At 31.0% G+C, this 18231-nt stretch overlaps 1 protein-coding gene across 1 annotated transcript; it reads left to right on the forward strand.

The window, feature by feature from the left end:
* Positions 1-8031: 8031 nt before the first annotated feature.
* LOC101213078 (cinnamoyl-CoA reductase 1) lies at positions 8032-11026 on the forward strand. The gene is made up of 3 exons (XM_004133695.3): positions 8032-9215; positions 9746-10092; positions 10611-11026. Exons 1-3 carry the CDS (start codon positions 8730-8732, stop codon positions 10756-10758), a joined length of 981 nt encoding a protein of 326 aa, XP_004133743.1. The 5' UTR covers positions 8032-8729; the 3' UTR covers positions 10759-11026.
* The last annotated feature ends 7205 nt before the right edge of the window (positions 11027-18231 follow it).

An 18231-nucleotide genomic window follows, 5' to 3' on the forward strand; every position in this document is an offset into this window, starting at 1 on the left:
TCATAAGCTTGCCATATCAATAGCATTTAAGTTTAAATGGGTCCATAAAATAAAATAATATACCAATCAATGATATATATATAATCTAAGTGTAATTAGAAGAGATGTGGGATGTATATACTACATTATAATACTATAATTTTTTTCTCACTTGGACCAATAATTATTGGTTACAAGACTTTCTATAAGCTTCTCTTCTTTGATTTTCTTATATCTTTGCCCTCTCCTAAGATTTTGTAATTAAATGAAGTATTGAAAAAGAAAATAGATCTGTTAACTTCTTGTCTAAAAAGAATGTATATCTTTACTAGCATGAATTTAAACGAGTTATTAAAAATAATTTATATGATAAAAATTAATTAGGATAAAGTTGTAAAATACATTATAAATAATTGAATTGGTGTAGAAAGATAAGGATTTTTATTGGGATTTGAGCTCTACACATCGAGGAAGAGAGAGTGTGTGTGTGGATATATATATATATATTTGAGAGAAGGAATTTAAGTAAGTGTAATGTAGGAATTAGGATATAGGTGGTGTGAGTTGGGGGAAAACGTACGGTGATATTTAATAGGCTACCATGCAAAAATGCATTAAAAATTGTTCTCTCACATATTGAAATGTAATGAATTTTGAGAGAGCTAGAGGATTTTAGAGGCACAAAATAGCATAAATTATGAATATTGTATTTATGGTAAAGTGTAAAATATAATAATTATGAGTAGTATATATATATAATATATATATATATAGAGAGAGAGGTCCATATACTCTATCATCTATTAATTAATGCCCATTTTCTTCTTTTTTTCTTTTAAACAGGCAACCTTCTTCTTTCTGTTTTCAGTACTTTTGTTAAGCCATTTTCATTGCAACTGCAGCCTTGCAGCCCTACTTCAACACAGCCCCTATATGTATTTATAAATGTAAACATATATTTGTGCCTCCTCCTATATATTAATTATACTGCTGGTATCTTATCTTTCCAATTTTCAAATTATATATCTACAATAGTGCGATACTTTGTTTCCTTTAATTTTTAATTTGAAGGTATGTTTTCATGTCTTTGTTTTCTTTTCTTGTTTTACTCAACATATCTCATGCTATTCAAAGTAGTTGTCATTATTTATTATATTATCCATGATCGATTATTCCTCTTATCAAGTTAACGTGAGACTTTGATTTCAATTACAAATTGTGTTATTGATTTTTTTTCTAATTTATTTGTTTTCTATTAGTTGTTTTCTTAGAAAATGGATTTTCTATAATACGATTGAGTTAGAGGGATGACTCTAATACCACTAACTTAATTATCTCCACTAGACCATACATATAATCTTTTTGAAATAGTCGATCTCTTTATATTTCCTACTTTCAACCATCTTTCTAGTTCCATCTAATTCATTCATTTTGCTCACATGCCTTTCTTTTAATCTCATTCATATCTTTATATTGAATTATTTCATATACTATTTACTTCTATATTCTCCGTCCTATCGAGGTTAAAGATTCTACACTAGAAGAATCAAATAACATCAACATTATCTTTATTGAGATAGATGTGTTACTTATCTCATTATTAATTGGTTTTGAGATAAAACCATATACTATTTAATAATTTTATATACATTGTTGTGTTCTTTTAATTTTGGTAGTATTACTATCGTTTTGCAGGTAAGATCATACATTACTAATTAGTTTATAATCTCTAAGGCATACTATGGCTAGGGTTTTAAATATTTTACATCCAATCATAATAAAACTTTGTTACTATAAAGTATTATTCACAAGTGTTAGAACTTGGATATCACTTAGATGTGTGTGACTGAAGAATAATTATGTATATTTTGATACACATAAGATTTTTGTACTGACTCATCTGAAAAGTAGATTTATAGTGAATTATGCTTGAAGTAGACAATAGTATATAGTTTGCTGGACACCCATATGCTAAAAATTCTATACTAAAAAATGTGAATATAACTTAAATTAGAGGAGGCTTTAACTAGAATTAGAAACTCCATTAATTACAATTAAGAAATTGGATACTAGACTTTTATTAATGAACTTATAGGACTCTCAAAGAAAGTGGGCTAAAGCTAAAGGCCTTACTTTGAATCTATCATATATAAAGCCTTGATAAGAAAACTGAACTTGCCAAATTGTACTTTAGAAAGACTATATTATAATCTATCATCCAATTTCGAATATTTTGCTTACCCAATTTAAAAAAATTCTACTATCACTACCTTTTATTTATATACATTGTCTCTGCCTCCTGGTGATCGAATTTGCACGTGAAAAAGAGAAATTGTGGTTAAAATTCTTCAATGTCATATTTAAAATATATATTTTTTACGTGAGTATAAATTATAAATATATATTATTTTACACAAAATTTGAAAGAGATGAAAGATAATTATTGTACATATTTAAGAATTATAAATAAATCATGGAGCTAGCTAACTCATGAATAATATGTTTGATGTTTAATTTATTTGGTTTTGTTTCTTCCATGTTGAGATGGAGAAATAAAAGTGAAAATGCATCGTGATTCAAAAGGGATTATATTTACCTCCTACATAGAAAGCATAAGTGTTTTATTGAAGTTAAATTTGAGAATATAGATGCTAAATAAAAAAGTTAGATATATATCTTATATCATATAATCGATCAATTCCTTTGTTTAAGATCTTTTGGATCTCTATTAATTTTATTTCAATTAAAATGTTGCTCACAAAAAAAAGTTGTTCACCGTTGTCATTACCTTGAGGTTTTCTGAATTGATTAACTTTTTTTTTAATGATAGTATTTTGTTCCTTTTCGTTAAAGAAAATAAGTTTTTAGACTACCTTTGTTAAAGACTTGATCACATGTGTGTGCTCTGCCTTTGGACATTCCTCACCTTGCGGTTAAAGTAACGACTTCGGGCATGACCGACTTCCATAGTGTGATGGACGATGTGTACGTACAAGGCTCGAGAAAGAATTCACCGTCTTATGGCTAACCAACAATTACTAGCGATTCCAATTTTGTTCAGGCAAGCAGCTGTAGCCTACAATTTGAACCGATGATGAGTTTTTTGGAGCTAGCTCACCCTCACGAGGTCACGATCCTTTGTCCCAGCCGTTATAGCATGGTGTCGCCTAGGGCATAAGAGGCGCAATGACTTGATGTCATCCTCACCTTCCTTCAACCTTTCACCGACAGTCTACTAAAAGAAATATATAGTTCAAATCCTACTCTACTCTTTCATCCAAATTAAGATTAATACAATAATTATACCCACGTTGATTCACACCCCTTCAGATATGATTATGGAAAAATATTTAGATTTATTTCTCTATTTTTACTAAATATAATGATTTTGCCTAAACCAATATATGATTTTCTTATAGTGTTGGTATCATGTGTTATATATTAGGAAGTATATGGGAGTACTATTATTTAAAAACTCCATTTATTATGCTTTTTCATTACTTTATGGAACCTTATTGCTTGTTTATTTATTTGATTAGATGCCACTAGATCTCTCAATTAAATTAAAAGAAAAGAATGAGAAAACATTACACAAATCTTATAAGTTAACTGAAATTTTGATAAATGCAATTTAAAAACCATAGAAAATTAAATCTAATCGAAGATCTAAAAAAAACTAGTAAAACACTTTTTAGTTACAAGGACAAGAAAAAAAGTATATTGAACAAAAAAAAAAACTAGTAAAAAGTACTTCTCAAATTCTTTTTAAATATACAAATCTGATTTGTAGATGCGATGTAAACGTTCCTAGAGTGGAAGTATTAAAAATATTTTTATCTTTGAAGACTTTAAGAGAGTTAAAAAGTCATTTCGATTATCTCGAGAATTGATTGTTGAAATTTAAAAATGAATGAACCGTTTGAATGAAGTAAGTAAAGTAAGAAAGGCCCTTCCATCTGTATAGTTCTTAGGTAGAGTTGAAGAAAATGGGGTTAGGGAGACGAGCAGTGAGAAAGGAGGGGATAAGAAATGGGCTTACCAGTAGAGTACGTAGTGGACACAAAGCAAAGCAATTCATTATAGGTTCTGGGTTTGTGAGGGAAAGATATGAGAATCTATTTATATAAGTAAGTGGAATTTTGTTTTTCTGTTTAGACGAAGATATGGAGTTTTAAAAGATCTTTAGATTGAATTAAATGGAATGTTGGAGGTGCAAATGAAAGTTAGTCATGAGGTGCAAATGAGGTTGAAATTCTTCTAAAACTCACGAATGAACGTAAAATGATGTACTTCAATTTCCATTTTTGATATAACAGCTGCTAGACCTTTCTTAAAAACTACTATATTATTACACTTTGATTCATCATGATGGTTTGAAAATTGTCTAATGTTCAAATATTAGCTAATTACATGTGTTTGTGAAGAAAAATGGGTGAACAACCAAACAAAAAACCAAAAATAATGACCACCATCCCTATAGTTAATAAATTACTGTAAAAATAAGATATTGAAAGGAAAATTTAATTTTCTTAAATATAATGAAAACACACCAGTATTTACAGTTCAGTGTATAACAAAATAATTTTTTAAAAAAATATTTCAACTTTGTCCTTTCATTTTCATCTTATTTCTTCTCTTTTTTTTTTTTTTTTTTTTTTTTTTGTAATTTTTTTCATATTGTTATTTGGTATACGATCTTATTTGGTTTTAGATCGTGTATCAAATAGAGGTGTAAGAATAACTTGGGTACCCTAACAACTTGGACTACCCAATTCACATTGTATGGGTTGGGTTGGGTTGATTTTGTAACACCCAAAAAATTTAAGGAACTTATTATTGGTGTTACATTAATTGATATTGGAAGTTTAGGAATTTATTGGGTGTTAGATTAATGGAATTTATTTGGTGCAATGTGTTAGATTAATTAAATATATGTACATGGGTATGTATGTTTAATAAAGATTTTGAAATTTTGATGAAAAATGCTATCAATTATGTTGTAAAGCTTCAATGCAAAGGTATTGATGACAATATATTGGTGTAAGTTATAGATAACGATGACATATTATTGTAACAAGGTAAAGGTATTAATGAAACAATCTTGGTGTCATCTAAGAATATTTAACGACACATTTTTCAATGTGTCGTTAAATAGCCTTTCTTGGCAGGAGCTTCAATGACGTAAAAATTATGTCGTTGAAACTTTTTATGACGTAAATTTTGCGTCGTTAAAATCTAAATTTCTACTAGTGCAAAGAGATAACAACAATTGACCATTAGAGGCCAAGAATGAACCATATCACTAGACAACTCTATAGTCAACTGTTCAGGAGAAGGAAGAATAGGAGAATAACCACCAGGTACGAAAACACCAAGAAAATCATTATCAAGTCGAGGAGAGATAGAGAAGCAATGGCCACACACATGAACATTTTGGTAGTCATTAACACTTAAATCATTAAAATTAGCAGGCAGGTCCATAGTTAATTAATTCCTTAATCAGACAAAGATAAAAGGGACTAATATCAACAAATGTGCGCAAAAGACCATCACTTTTGATTAACACAATCGCAAGAGTTCATGAGTGATGCTTATGAGAGATGTTCAACTCATCAGCAATTGAACGTTGAACCACGTACTTCCACTTATGCACACTATCTTCTGAATGAAATGAGACTACATCAATTGACACAACAAGAATATTAAAAGAGAGCTTACGTTGTCCTGCCTTAGTAGTGATCACCTTTTGCCTTTTGACAGAAGGATGATGGAGAATTTTTGAAACAGAAGTGGGTACATATGGAGGAGCAAACGATGAGACAGGCTGAGAACTTAAGTAGTATTAGATGTTAGGGCAACATCATGGTGAAAACCTCATTGACTAGAAGCGGTGGTAGAAGTGCCAGACGTTGTACCAACAGGAGCAACATTAGAAGCAGGTGTAGGAACACCAGATGCAATGTAGGGACATCATAGGAAAAACCAAGTACAAAAATTGTAGCAAGTGGGGAGGAAGAAGAAGAACCAACAAGATCATAAACATTAGAAGTAGATGAGGCATGACAAAAATTAGTCCCAAAAAAAGACTCAGAGGCATAAAAAAATCGTCAACAGTTGCATCAACTGGATGGTCAACTGTAGGAGACTCAATATTTGAAGAACAAGAAGGAGAACTCAAAGCACCATAAGCATTAGACACATGAGCCTTGGGAGGGGCAGTAGATGCAATAGGAGTAGCAACATTTGAAGTAGGAGGAACTGCATCAGAAAATGAAACAAACAACATTGAGGATACCGTAACAACTCAAACAAAACCACACGATCATCATTGTCAGAGGAATAAAAGGCACAATCAGTAGAAACCCAATTTTGGGCAAGAACCCTAGAAAAACTCATCGTAGGCCGTTGAGACGAGATGGAAGGTTTGTGAGAAGAGACAAACGTAGAAGCAGTAGGAACATGAACAATCTTGCCAACACGAGGAACAAGTTGCTCTTTAGACCTAGAATCAGAAGGAGTCATAAAGGCACTAACAGACAAACCGACATCAGCATGCAATGAACTAGACGACTATGAATCTTGCCAGAAAATAACTTAGCTACAACGACGCTTCAATAGACTTTGAATCAGAACTAGAGTTGAAGTTGGAGGGAGTTGACATTACAAGAGGTGAGACGAAGGCAACAAAACGATAATGACCTTTTTGTGTGGAAACCATTGGGCCAGGTAACTAAGGGAATGTTAAAAAATGATAGGGTCTTTAACTAAGATAGCCTATATTGCTATATGATATTACATGATAGACCTAAATTTCTAATAAATTTCACAAATGTCCTAAATTGGCCTATATATTACATAAATAGAGCACAAATTACATATATACTCATTCCTAATATTAAATTGATTATAAATAAAAATATAAATGGCAAAAAGCATAGGTTATAGTTTAGGAAAGAAATCAACCACACTTTCCTTCTTCGAATACCGTGGTATACTCCTTCCATTATAATTGCAGAAGCCACCATTTATAATGAGAAATTTGAGAAATTTCGACGGTGAAGAAGAAAAAGTTCGATGACTGGTAAGTGCAGTATTTTTCGACAAAATTTGGATCTAAAATTCGAGGTTACTACTGTATATTTCGAAAAATATGAAGATTAGGGTATATTGAATATATTTTAGATATTCCATTAATTGGTAAACTAAATAGGCAAACAAAAGACATTGTTGCATCGTATATTTATTGTAAATAATATGTGGTATATTAAATTATATATTGTTAATTTAAAAAATATATAATGTGATAATAAGTATGTAAGAAATTTTCAATACTATTTCAATAATATTTACTATATAAACATATATTTTAAAATAAATTTTGGAAGGAATGATATAGTTTAAGGAATAAGAATGAAAATTAAAAAATAATATTTTATACAATTATACAATTGTAATTAATTAGTATATTATTCCATATTAGACACGATCTTATTTTATACTTAATTAAAAAATTATTTCTAATTTATTTCTATAATAAAGATGCACATTTATATAAGGAAGTTATCAAAATCATGATAAATTGGAGGGTAATTATAATTGATAGTCATTTAACAATAATAATTAAGGATATAGCAATCTTTTAAAAAAATTGTAACTATAGCAAAACTATCACGATAAACTTGTATCGTTGATAGACTCAATGATAGACCATTATTTGTAGCATGGTGATAGACTCTTATCATTGATAGAATTTGACAAATTTAGCTATATTTGCAAATTTTTTAAAGTATTGCTATATACTTAATTATTTTGAATTTAATTGCTAAATTTGCAACCACTCCCATAGTTTAATCGCTAAATGTGCAACTATTTTGTCCAAATATTTCAAAATGATATGTATTCCCATGGGATAGTCTAGAAAAACGAAAGCCCACAAGAAACCTTTAATTGTTATGGGCTGTATTTATAGACACCAAGCCCAGCATGTAAGTCTTCAAAGACAATGACATCCAAATGTTTAGTAAGGGTATTGGCAAGCTGAGTAGGGCTTCTAACATACTCCAAAATAATCACTTCCTTTTCAACCAATTAATATCGATATGTTCGTGCAAATGTGCTGAACAGGATTCTTGGGGATGTCAATCGCGCTCATGTTATCACAACACAGAAACATAAAATCTTGAGAAATTCCATACTCATAAACCATTTGTTTCATTCATAACAGTTGAGTACAACTACTCTCAGCTCCAATATATTTCGTCTCTACTGTAGAGAAAGACACATAATTTTGTTTATTGTTGAACCAAACTATTAAATTATTCCCCAGAAAAAAGAACATTCATTGTGTGTTCTTGGTCCAAATCCCGACTTGTATGTAATTTTTCTTTTAAATTTAGTGTAACTAAACAAATTATATACACACACATATATAACCGTGTTGTTGGTTGAAAACCTGATCAACTACTCTCTTTTATACCTTAGTTTATTTAATTTATAAATAAATACATAATCTTTTCCTTTTCTCAAATGGATTCTGCGTTCAAACTTGGAATTCAAATTAGAGATATTTCCTGTTTTCAAGTTGGAATAAAATCTGCTACAAAGAGAATCCTCAATGCATAAACCCAACGAAAATCTCTCGATTCTCTTCTATAGATCAATTAATTAAGTTTTCAATCCTTACAATCTTCTCCTTTTTGTTGGTCCCTTCCCTTCTCTGATCACTTTCCACTCAACACTTTTGGAATTGCATGGCAACTAGCAAGGAGAAAGAGCCAGTTTGTGTGACCGGAGCCAATGGATTCATCGGATCCTGGGTCGTCCGTGCGCTCTTGGAGTCTGGCTACACTACAATCCATACCTCCATCTTCCCGGGCTCCGATTCTTCCCATTTGTTAAATCTCCTGCCCTCTACCAACCCTAATGCTAACCTTAGGATTTTCGAAGCGGATTTAATGGACGGTGAGGCGGTGGCCAGAGCTGTGGAAGGCTGCAAGGGAGTATTCCATATCGCATCCCCCTGTACATTGGAGGATCCGGTTGATCCACAGAAAGAATTGGTGGAGCCGGCGGTTCAAGGCACTGTGAATGTTCTTAATGCGGCGAAGAAGTTCGGAGTGAGGCGTGTTGTTCTTACTTCTTCTATTTCGGCTCTTGTCCCTAATCCTGGTTGGCCGTCCCACATGCCTTTTGATGAATCTTCATGGACGGACCTGGAGTACTGCATATCCCGCAAGGTTCTTTTTTCCTTCCTTTTGGTTGTTTTCATGTTTGGCAACTTCCAGTTGGTTGATGGACTGTAACCACTTGTTCTTAAACATCCCATTTTGAAAATTACAAGTCATGACTTGGAAAGGGGAGGCTCACAAAATAAGCCTCGAAAAAGGCTTTGGGGCTTTTTCATTTTATTTTTTAAAATAGTTATAGTAAAAAGGGTTATTAACTAGAAGAGTCAAGTTTATTGAATCTAAATGCGAAAATTCTTATGTTTGAGATCCTTTTTTCCCATATGTAGTGCGCCTCACAAGGCGTATGTTTTTGTGCCTTTGGCATTGACAAACAACGGTTGTATTATCCGTGCTTAGGCTCCCATTAATCAATAGCTGGTTTTCTATTAGTGTAGGTTAATGTTTTACATCCATATTGGCAGAGAATTATTTATTTAGACAATCCATGTTCATGTTTTGTCCTTTTACTTCCATCAACTCCTGAAGTAAAATGCCCTTGTTTTAATATTGTTCTGTTTTTTCTTTGAATATTTTTGCAGAAATGGTATCCAGTTTCAAAAACATTGGCAGAGAAATCAGCATGGGAGTTTGCAGAGAATCATGGACTGGATGTTGTTTCCATCTTGCCAGCCACATGTCTTGGTCCTCTTTTACAACCCACTTTGAATGCAAGTTGTGCTGTATTGCAGCAGTTGCTCCATGGATCCCAGGATACTCAGGAATATCATTGGTTGGGTGCTGTACATGTCAAAGATGTTGCAAAAGCACAAATTTTATTGTTCGAGTCTCCTACTTCTGGTAGATATCTTTGCACCAATGGTATCTATCAATTTTCCGAGTTTGCAGACAAAGTTGCGAAAATCTGCCCTCAATTTCCAGTTCACAGGTTAGAACATAAGTTGAACAAAACTGAGCAACTGAATTATACAATATGCGTTTCTAATTTTGTACCATTTCATTGATAAATTGCATTCTCACACGGTAAATGCATTATTCGTTTCTGTTCTCTACATCTACACCTTCAAGCAAATTATCATTTGGCTAATGTTTGAATTTGGCTTGTTAATCACTTGGTGGTCAAATGTAATGAAAGGAACTTTTTTTTATGGGATGTTTGAGGCAAATAGTGAAGTCTAAACTCCTTGGAGTTAAGAAATATAGGAAATTGTGAACTCTTGTGGCCCACCTTGGTAGGACTAATCTGTTTTTTTAGTTGTGGCACCCATCCACAAACTCCTTGGACTTAAACAAGGCATAGAGTTCCTACTCAAACTTTTTTAGATCTAGACACCCCTTGAATGTCGAGTATTACAATGTGGAAGTTGAAGGATGAGGATTTGATTTAACCAATATTCTTTTGATATTAAAAGAAAATGATGTTTTGAATTCGGAATTGTGATGCAGATTTGTTGGAGAAACACAACCCGGGTTGGTTGCCTGCAAAGATGCAGCGAAGAAGTTAATTGATCTGGGACTTGTTTTCACTCCTCTTGAAGTTGCCATTCAAGATACGGTTGAGAGTCTTAGAAGCAAAGGCTTTTTGAATCAGTGAGTAATTAAAACTAATCAGAATAACTTTTCTTATTCCTTTTGAATGCAAATTGATGCATCTCTATCTATATTTATGAATAAGTAGTAGATCTATTGCTTGTGGAATTGCTATACTTTAAGACTTGTTTAAACGTAAACAAGAATACAGTCTCAGAGGCTCATATCTTTCCACTGGTCTTCATTTTAGAATCGTGGGAGAAATTGAGATGGAACTGATAAATAATTGACATTGATTAACTGAAGCATAGAATGAATTATTTTTAAGCTAATCTTTTCAATGAACTTTAAAATTTGCACCACTTGAAACCTCAAAAGTAATTTGGACACCAAAAGTCATAATTAATCTAGAAATTCAAATTCATTCACATATTATGAGTTGTAGTTTTCACATTTTCTACCCAAATTAAATTTGAATGAAATTTTTCATAGAGTGTTATCAGTCAAGTTTTATACTTTTCTTTGTATTTTTGTATTAGAATGCATATTTAGGAATTTCAATATAGTTCAAACAATTACATTGTGGAGAGCTTGAAATCTTAAAGTTGGAAACGAGTTCTCTTTTATTCTTGATCTTTGATCAATCTTTTCAAGTAAAAATTTGTTTAGCTTTTTTGAGGTTATTTAACTATTTTTTTAATCAGAGTTATTCTTATTTTTGGTGTGAGAGTTAATTGTATAAAGAAAGTTTTGAAATGTGATTGAGGTAGTTGTGTTTATCACAAATGGAAAAGAATGAAGGTTTTTTTTTTTTTTTGTAAGTATATGGCATATGGAGAGAGATCCCAAGTTCTCTTTCTCTTTGCTTATGCACTCACTTTTTCCCACTGTTCTTTCTTTCTCTAATTTGTATAAATGGGGAAAATTCCTTTCTATGAGATTTTAGGAATAAATATGTTAGATATTTATGTGAAATTATCAGTATCTAAAGGTTTAATGAAATCCCTTACGACTTCAAAAGATATTCTTTTAACCTTTTGCTTTTGGAATCATTTACATTTTTTTTAGTATTTGACTTCTTGCCCAAATTCCAAAAATAAAAAAAAAAAATTACAAATATAATAAAGTCTATCGGTAATAGACTTCTTGACCGATAGACTTTTATGGTTTATTAATGATATAATAATATATTTGCAACATAGTATATCTATTTTGTTATGTTTGCAATTTTTTAAAAATGTTGTAATATATTTAATTATTTTGAATTTAATTGCTATATTTGCAACTATTCCTAAACATTTTTAGATAATTTTAAAGAATGTAAATAAATATCTCAAAAGAAATGTTTCAAAGCATTTTCGATTCTTTTTTATCTATCTTTAAGATTCTTTAGAAATGTCTAAGTTATTTAGGTAGATATCTAAATTTTACAAAAGAAAAAAAAAATAGTGGTCTTATTCAAGTTATTGATAAAGATACTTAATAGAAGTTTACTAGTTAGCGTTGTTTTCTACTTTTAACGCGAGAATCATTTTCTTTTCTTTCTACAACCATCGTGAAGCTTGAGTTACTATTCATTGGCTAAGAAACCCAATTATGTTAGTTTGTCTAATGTATTCATTTCAGTTCATGTTGACAGACGTTGTTGAATGCATTGAACAAAAGTCAATATGGGTCCTATTCTTACACACATACATATATATATACACATATTTCAATTATTTATGGGTTTGAACATTTATTAGATATATACCAAGCAATTGTGAAACGTCTTAAATTTTGACACAACAAAATCATATTTCATCTCTAACCTTTTATCCCAAACCAATTCAAAGTTTGTTCAAGTTTAGATTATAATTTAAAAAATTGTAGTAGTTTTAGGTTATGTTTGATAACTATTTAGATTTTAGTTTTTGTATGTAAAGCGCTTGTTTTGATGTGTATTTTCAAAAAAAATTGTTTGTAAAGTTTTCAAAACTGGCCCCTCTGTGTAGCAACCGTTTTGGATGAGACAAATTTCTGGGTTCTACCCATGGAAATTACCCGCAACAATTAGCATACTTACTCATTAGTAGTGTCCAAGAAGAAACGAAAGGACAACAATTCAAGTGTTTTATTTCTACCCAAATCCAAATGTGTGTTTTCTAATCTATTGCTTTAAAGTTGTAATAATGAGCGTTTTGTGGTAGTTTAACCCTGGGTCCTTGTGAAGATGAATGCACACTGCACTCATGCCCCCAATCTCCATCTCTCTCAAGGCTCAAACCCCATCATTTTACATTCCTTTCAATAAATATAATTTTCTTTTCTTAAAAGTACAAGTAGTGGAGTTGGGATTTCAATAGCAGATTTCTTAGTTCTTCTTGGTTTGGTTGTTAAGTACATGCATGCATACAAATGTTGTTAGAGGTAAGCTCTTTAATTATGTAAAGCCTAGTGGCTTATTATCTTCTTTTCCTTAGATCTCTTCATTTTCTCATGGTTTCGAGAGATGTAGAAGAGAGCTTTGAAAATTGTAGTCATATATGATGACAAATCCATACCTCCCAAAACTCTTAAAATTGTTCAAGAAGAAACAAAACCAAACTTACGTACGTAACCTGAAAATGACATAAAAACTAAGGTTAAAAGGTAAAAAAATCTTGACATTTATGGTTCCATTTGAAACAAAACTCAAATCTTAAACATAAAGTTGTAACATTTGATACTAACTAGGAACTATGAAATCAAAATCGAAACTTATAAACTAAATATAATAAATGGAAAGTACATACACTAAATCATTACAAAACAAAGTTTTTCGGATTAAATTGTTACTCTTATTAACATTTAATAAATACTAAACAAATAGAGATGTTCATTTAACGGTAGAACCGTTTTGTTTCAATTGAAACGTATTAAAAAAATATGATGTTTATAAACATTTTGTACAACGATAACAATGCAAAATGTTTACAGGCAGTTTATTGTTCGATGATATGTATAAAACAAATTATATTTTTGCTTCTTTATTATTAAATGTGTAAAATATGATCTATATAATCTCATGTTTTTTAATTTAGTAGTTGGAGAGTAAAAAAATATTTATTTTTCCTTTGTGTCAAAAAGTTTTTTTAAAAGAAGTATACAGAAAATCTCTCTAATCTTGTGGGATTATCTTTATACAGTTTTTGTATAGGAAAAAGAAAAGGAATTCATTATATGGCCTTCATTGTGTTTCCTTTGTGTTCCACACAAGTCAGTTCTCTCTTTCTTTGTCAATTTATTTAAATTATTTAACTTTGTAAAGGATCATCACATCACAATCACAATCACAAATAAATGTTTGAGGTTCATAGACAAATACACCTTTCTTCAAGTTCACTACACATCATCTCCCCACCCCTACTTTTTGTGGCCCAAAAACAAATCGAAATAACCATCACCCCATCTCCTCGACAATTATCTTTTATCTTCACTCCATTTACCCTTTTCTAAAGCATCCAACTCTCTCACCTTCTTACTTTGTTGGGCTAATATTAACAAATAAGTACTTGTGGTAGAAGCGAATCCACGTGAAGGCAAGGACATCAGACGCATTATTTCCCTTTCTATTAATTGTTTCTATGCTTACCATGTCCCTTTCTCTAAAACGATTAAATGACTCGTATGACTTGTTAGATTTTGATACACAAATGTTCTTCAGGACGTTTCCATACATATATAGTATGTACAATCATGTTTTTGTTTCTTTTGTAGGTACGTATGGAAGAGAGAATTTACTAATCCTTCAATTTCAATAAATGTTTATATTAGTATAAATCAATGTCATTCTCATTTTCAAAATGACTATTAGAGGAGTGGAATGTTTTAACCTCGTTAGTTACTCTAAGATTGAAAACGTAATTTGTTTAAATTAGTTTAACCATTTAATGTTTTCAATGGTAAATATGTTGAAAAAATTTACTATTATAATAGAATTTCACTATCTACTATGATAGACGTCGACCAATGATACATGATAACAATTTATTAGTTTTTATCAATGATAGATGATAATAGTCTATGGATGTGTACCACCATTACACACTGACATTTTTTTATATTTATGAATATTTTTGTATATTTGTAAACATTTCTATTATTAACTCTAAAATGATTTTTTTTTTTACTTATGATACATGTATATATCTTATATTTATTTCAATTTTATTTAGTTTCATTTTTTAAATAATTATTCATCAAGCACTCATAAAAATAGTTTTTTAGTCGTGTGAAAATGGAGTTTTTACAAAAGTATAACAAACCGGTAAAATATTTACCCTGTATAGAATAATTTTGAAAACGAAAAAAATTGATAGGCCCTAAAACAGTACAAAAATATTGGAACATAGTTTTATTTATACAATGTTGGAAGTTATTAGATAGTTTTATTTATACAATGTCGGAAGTTATTTATTCCTAATGTCAATATTTTTGCATCAAGGTTATATTCGTACTGTGGACCCTGATCTTTATAACATTGGGGGATTGTCTCCCTACGATGATATCACGACTTCTATGTCAATAGTATCTACGACAAATTAGGAAAGCATTTCCCAACGCTCTTTTAGTGATTACCCAATGGTTTTGAGTGTTGGCAAATACCGATACTCATGTAGTGAATTTTCATTACGACAGTAAATGTGACCCTAGACTTATTGAACAGAGTTGGGTAGAAAGCTTTCACTCATTTTATTCATTGATAAAGAGTGATATTTATAGTAGTATTTACAAAGGTGGTTGTAACAGGAAAAGAAATTGATTTGTAACTAATTAAGAACATAAACTAACATACAATTTTACTTCTAATACGCCCCCTCAAGATGGAGAGAATATAACTTTAACTCTCATCTAGCACAAATGGAGACATAAAGTGGCGGCATTAAGAGGCTTGATGAGTGCATCAACAAGTTGATTTGAAGAGCATATAGGAAGCAGTTTAATAGATCCATCTATGACTCTGTCTCGAACAAAATGACATTCAAGTTCAATGTGTTTGGTTCTCTCATGGAATATGGAATTGTTAGCTATGTAGATGGTGGCTTGGTTGTCACAAAAAAAAGTAGCCAGTGTGAGTGTTGGGATTTGAAGTTCTTGAAGGAGGTTTTTAAGTCATATAACTTCACAAGAAACTGTGGCTAGTGCTCGGTATTCTGCTTCAGTTGATGAACATGAAATAATTTGATGTTTCTTTGATTTCCATGAGATTAATGACATTCCAAGGAAAAACATAGAATCCAGTAATTGAAGAACGAGTGTTCATACATGATCCCCAATTTGCATCTACAAATGCTTTTATTAATAGATTGTCTATTTTAGATAGAAAGATCATTTGCCTGGCGAGCCTTTGATGTATCTCAAGAGATGGTTTGTTGCACTCATTGTGTTTTGTCTGGTTGTGCCATTGGCTAAGCTTGTGAATTGCAAACGTATAGTCAAGTCTTGAGATAGTTAAGTACAGTAGCTTTCCAACTAGTCTTATATATGCAATTGGGTCTTCAAGGAGATTTTTCTCTGAATTTTTCAGTTTGACAGTGGGATCCATTGGGATTGTTGCTGGTTTGGCACCAAGTAATCCATCATCTTCAAGTAGGCGTAAGGCATAGTGTCTTTGTAATAAAAAGATACTAGTTGAAGATCGGGCTAGTTCAACTACCATTCCTATCTTGTATTGAGCTTTCCTCGCATAATGACATGGTTCCTCGTCGGGAGGTGTTAGTCGCTAGGTGAGTTCCCATCGTGTGACCTATGCACGAGGTGTCCTTTATGATACATGCTCCAACAACTAGATTCCTTTTGTTGATTATAAATTTGGTTGTGGGCTCCATATTTCCTTATGATTATGATTATGGAACAAATGTGAACATAGTCAAAATGAGACTCATTGTTTAGATTACCATTGATGAATTATGTTTTCTGAAAAGTAAACACGACGTTAGGGAGGCAAGGCAAGTATATCAACACTAGTGTAAATTGAATCCTTCCTTTGCATACTAACACTACAAAAAAAAAAAAAGAGATTTTTCTGATGCACAAAATCGTCGGGAGATATATAAGAAGCATCGAAAAAGCCTTTTCCGACGCATATTTATGCATCGGGACATGCGTTGGAAAAAATGTGTCGGGAATTCCTAGATATCTCCCGACATTGTATGAACGTCAAAGATGCTGTTAATATAGTGTTGGGAGTTCCTCTATGTTTTTTTTTTAAAAAAATACCTTCCACTATTCAATAGAAGGTATATACATCCCCCTTAGACTTGTATACAAATAGTACAAAACGTTTATTAAACCGCTCTCATCATTACATTTCTAAAATAAATAAATTAAATGAGATGACTATAATACCCAACAACCATCTATATATCTAAGTAAGCAAGCGTGTATCTTTCATATTGTATAAAAATTCTATATCTCTAGAGATCTTTAATCATAACAAACACAACGGTTTGCAAGTACAAGCTATATATTCACGTTTTTCTCATTTGATAAGGAAATAAAAGAGCAAATACAACTAAAAGGTCTTTCATTATTACAATCAAGTTCACATCAATTGATGACAAAAGAATTACCTTATCGGAATCTTGTAATTCCTTGATGTCGTATGGATCAATATCACTTGAATTCTCTTGACATGCAATTCAACACACAAATTACAAAATTTAAGAAGCTTTCGATCTAAACTTATAAGAAAATTTTCAAGAAAATTCAATTTATCGTAAAACTTACTTTAAAACAATCTAGTGTCCTAATAAAAATTCTAATACATCATAGTAAAATGGTACCTACTTAAATATCATAAGAAAAAGAATCAAATTAGTTTCATTAATTTAATTTTTCAATTAAAAAAACTAACGAGTGAACTATATTGAAATTTTGGATAAATTAAAAACCAAACTAAACATAACATTTTAAAATTTAAAAATCAAACTAAAAAACTAAATTCAAAACCTAATAACTAAAAATTTAACCCTAAGTTTTAAAACTATATTCTAGCTCGAAACTATTGTTCTTCTTTTTTTTTTTAGTAATTTAAACAATGGTTTGACTAAAAATATGCATGTCACTATATTAAACCACCAAATCAACCAATTTAGAAAGAGGTAGGTAAAACAAATACTCAAAATTCAATCACCACGTGCAATAGAAACACTGTATAAAACCCACCAAAGAATATCATTATTAATCAAAATCTAAAAGGAAAAATCAAAACCAAATCATATTTCACTAAATCAAAGACCTATGCTAAGCCATCATCTTGTAATTAGATGAAAATGTTGTTGGTTGATGTATAACATTTTTCATAAAATGTTTTTGCATCAACCCATATGCATTTAAACATTCAAACAATCTCAGTATATCGAATACGTTGTAGCAAAATCAATCTCATCAATATCAATTATTAATTTCAAATCAAATCAAGTATCTATGACCTAGCTACAATGGAACGTGGATGTAGCCACATATGGGTACCGCCACATGCACCTAATTATTTATGTTCTTGTATTGTTACTAC

Source organism: Cucumis sativus, chromosome 3 (genome assembly GCF_000004075.3).
Source record: "Cucumis sativus cultivar 9930 chromosome 3, Cucumber_9930_V3, whole genome shotgun sequence".
NCBI classification, from domain to species: Eukaryota; Viridiplantae; Streptophyta; class Magnoliopsida; order Cucurbitales; family Cucurbitaceae; genus Cucumis; species Cucumis sativus.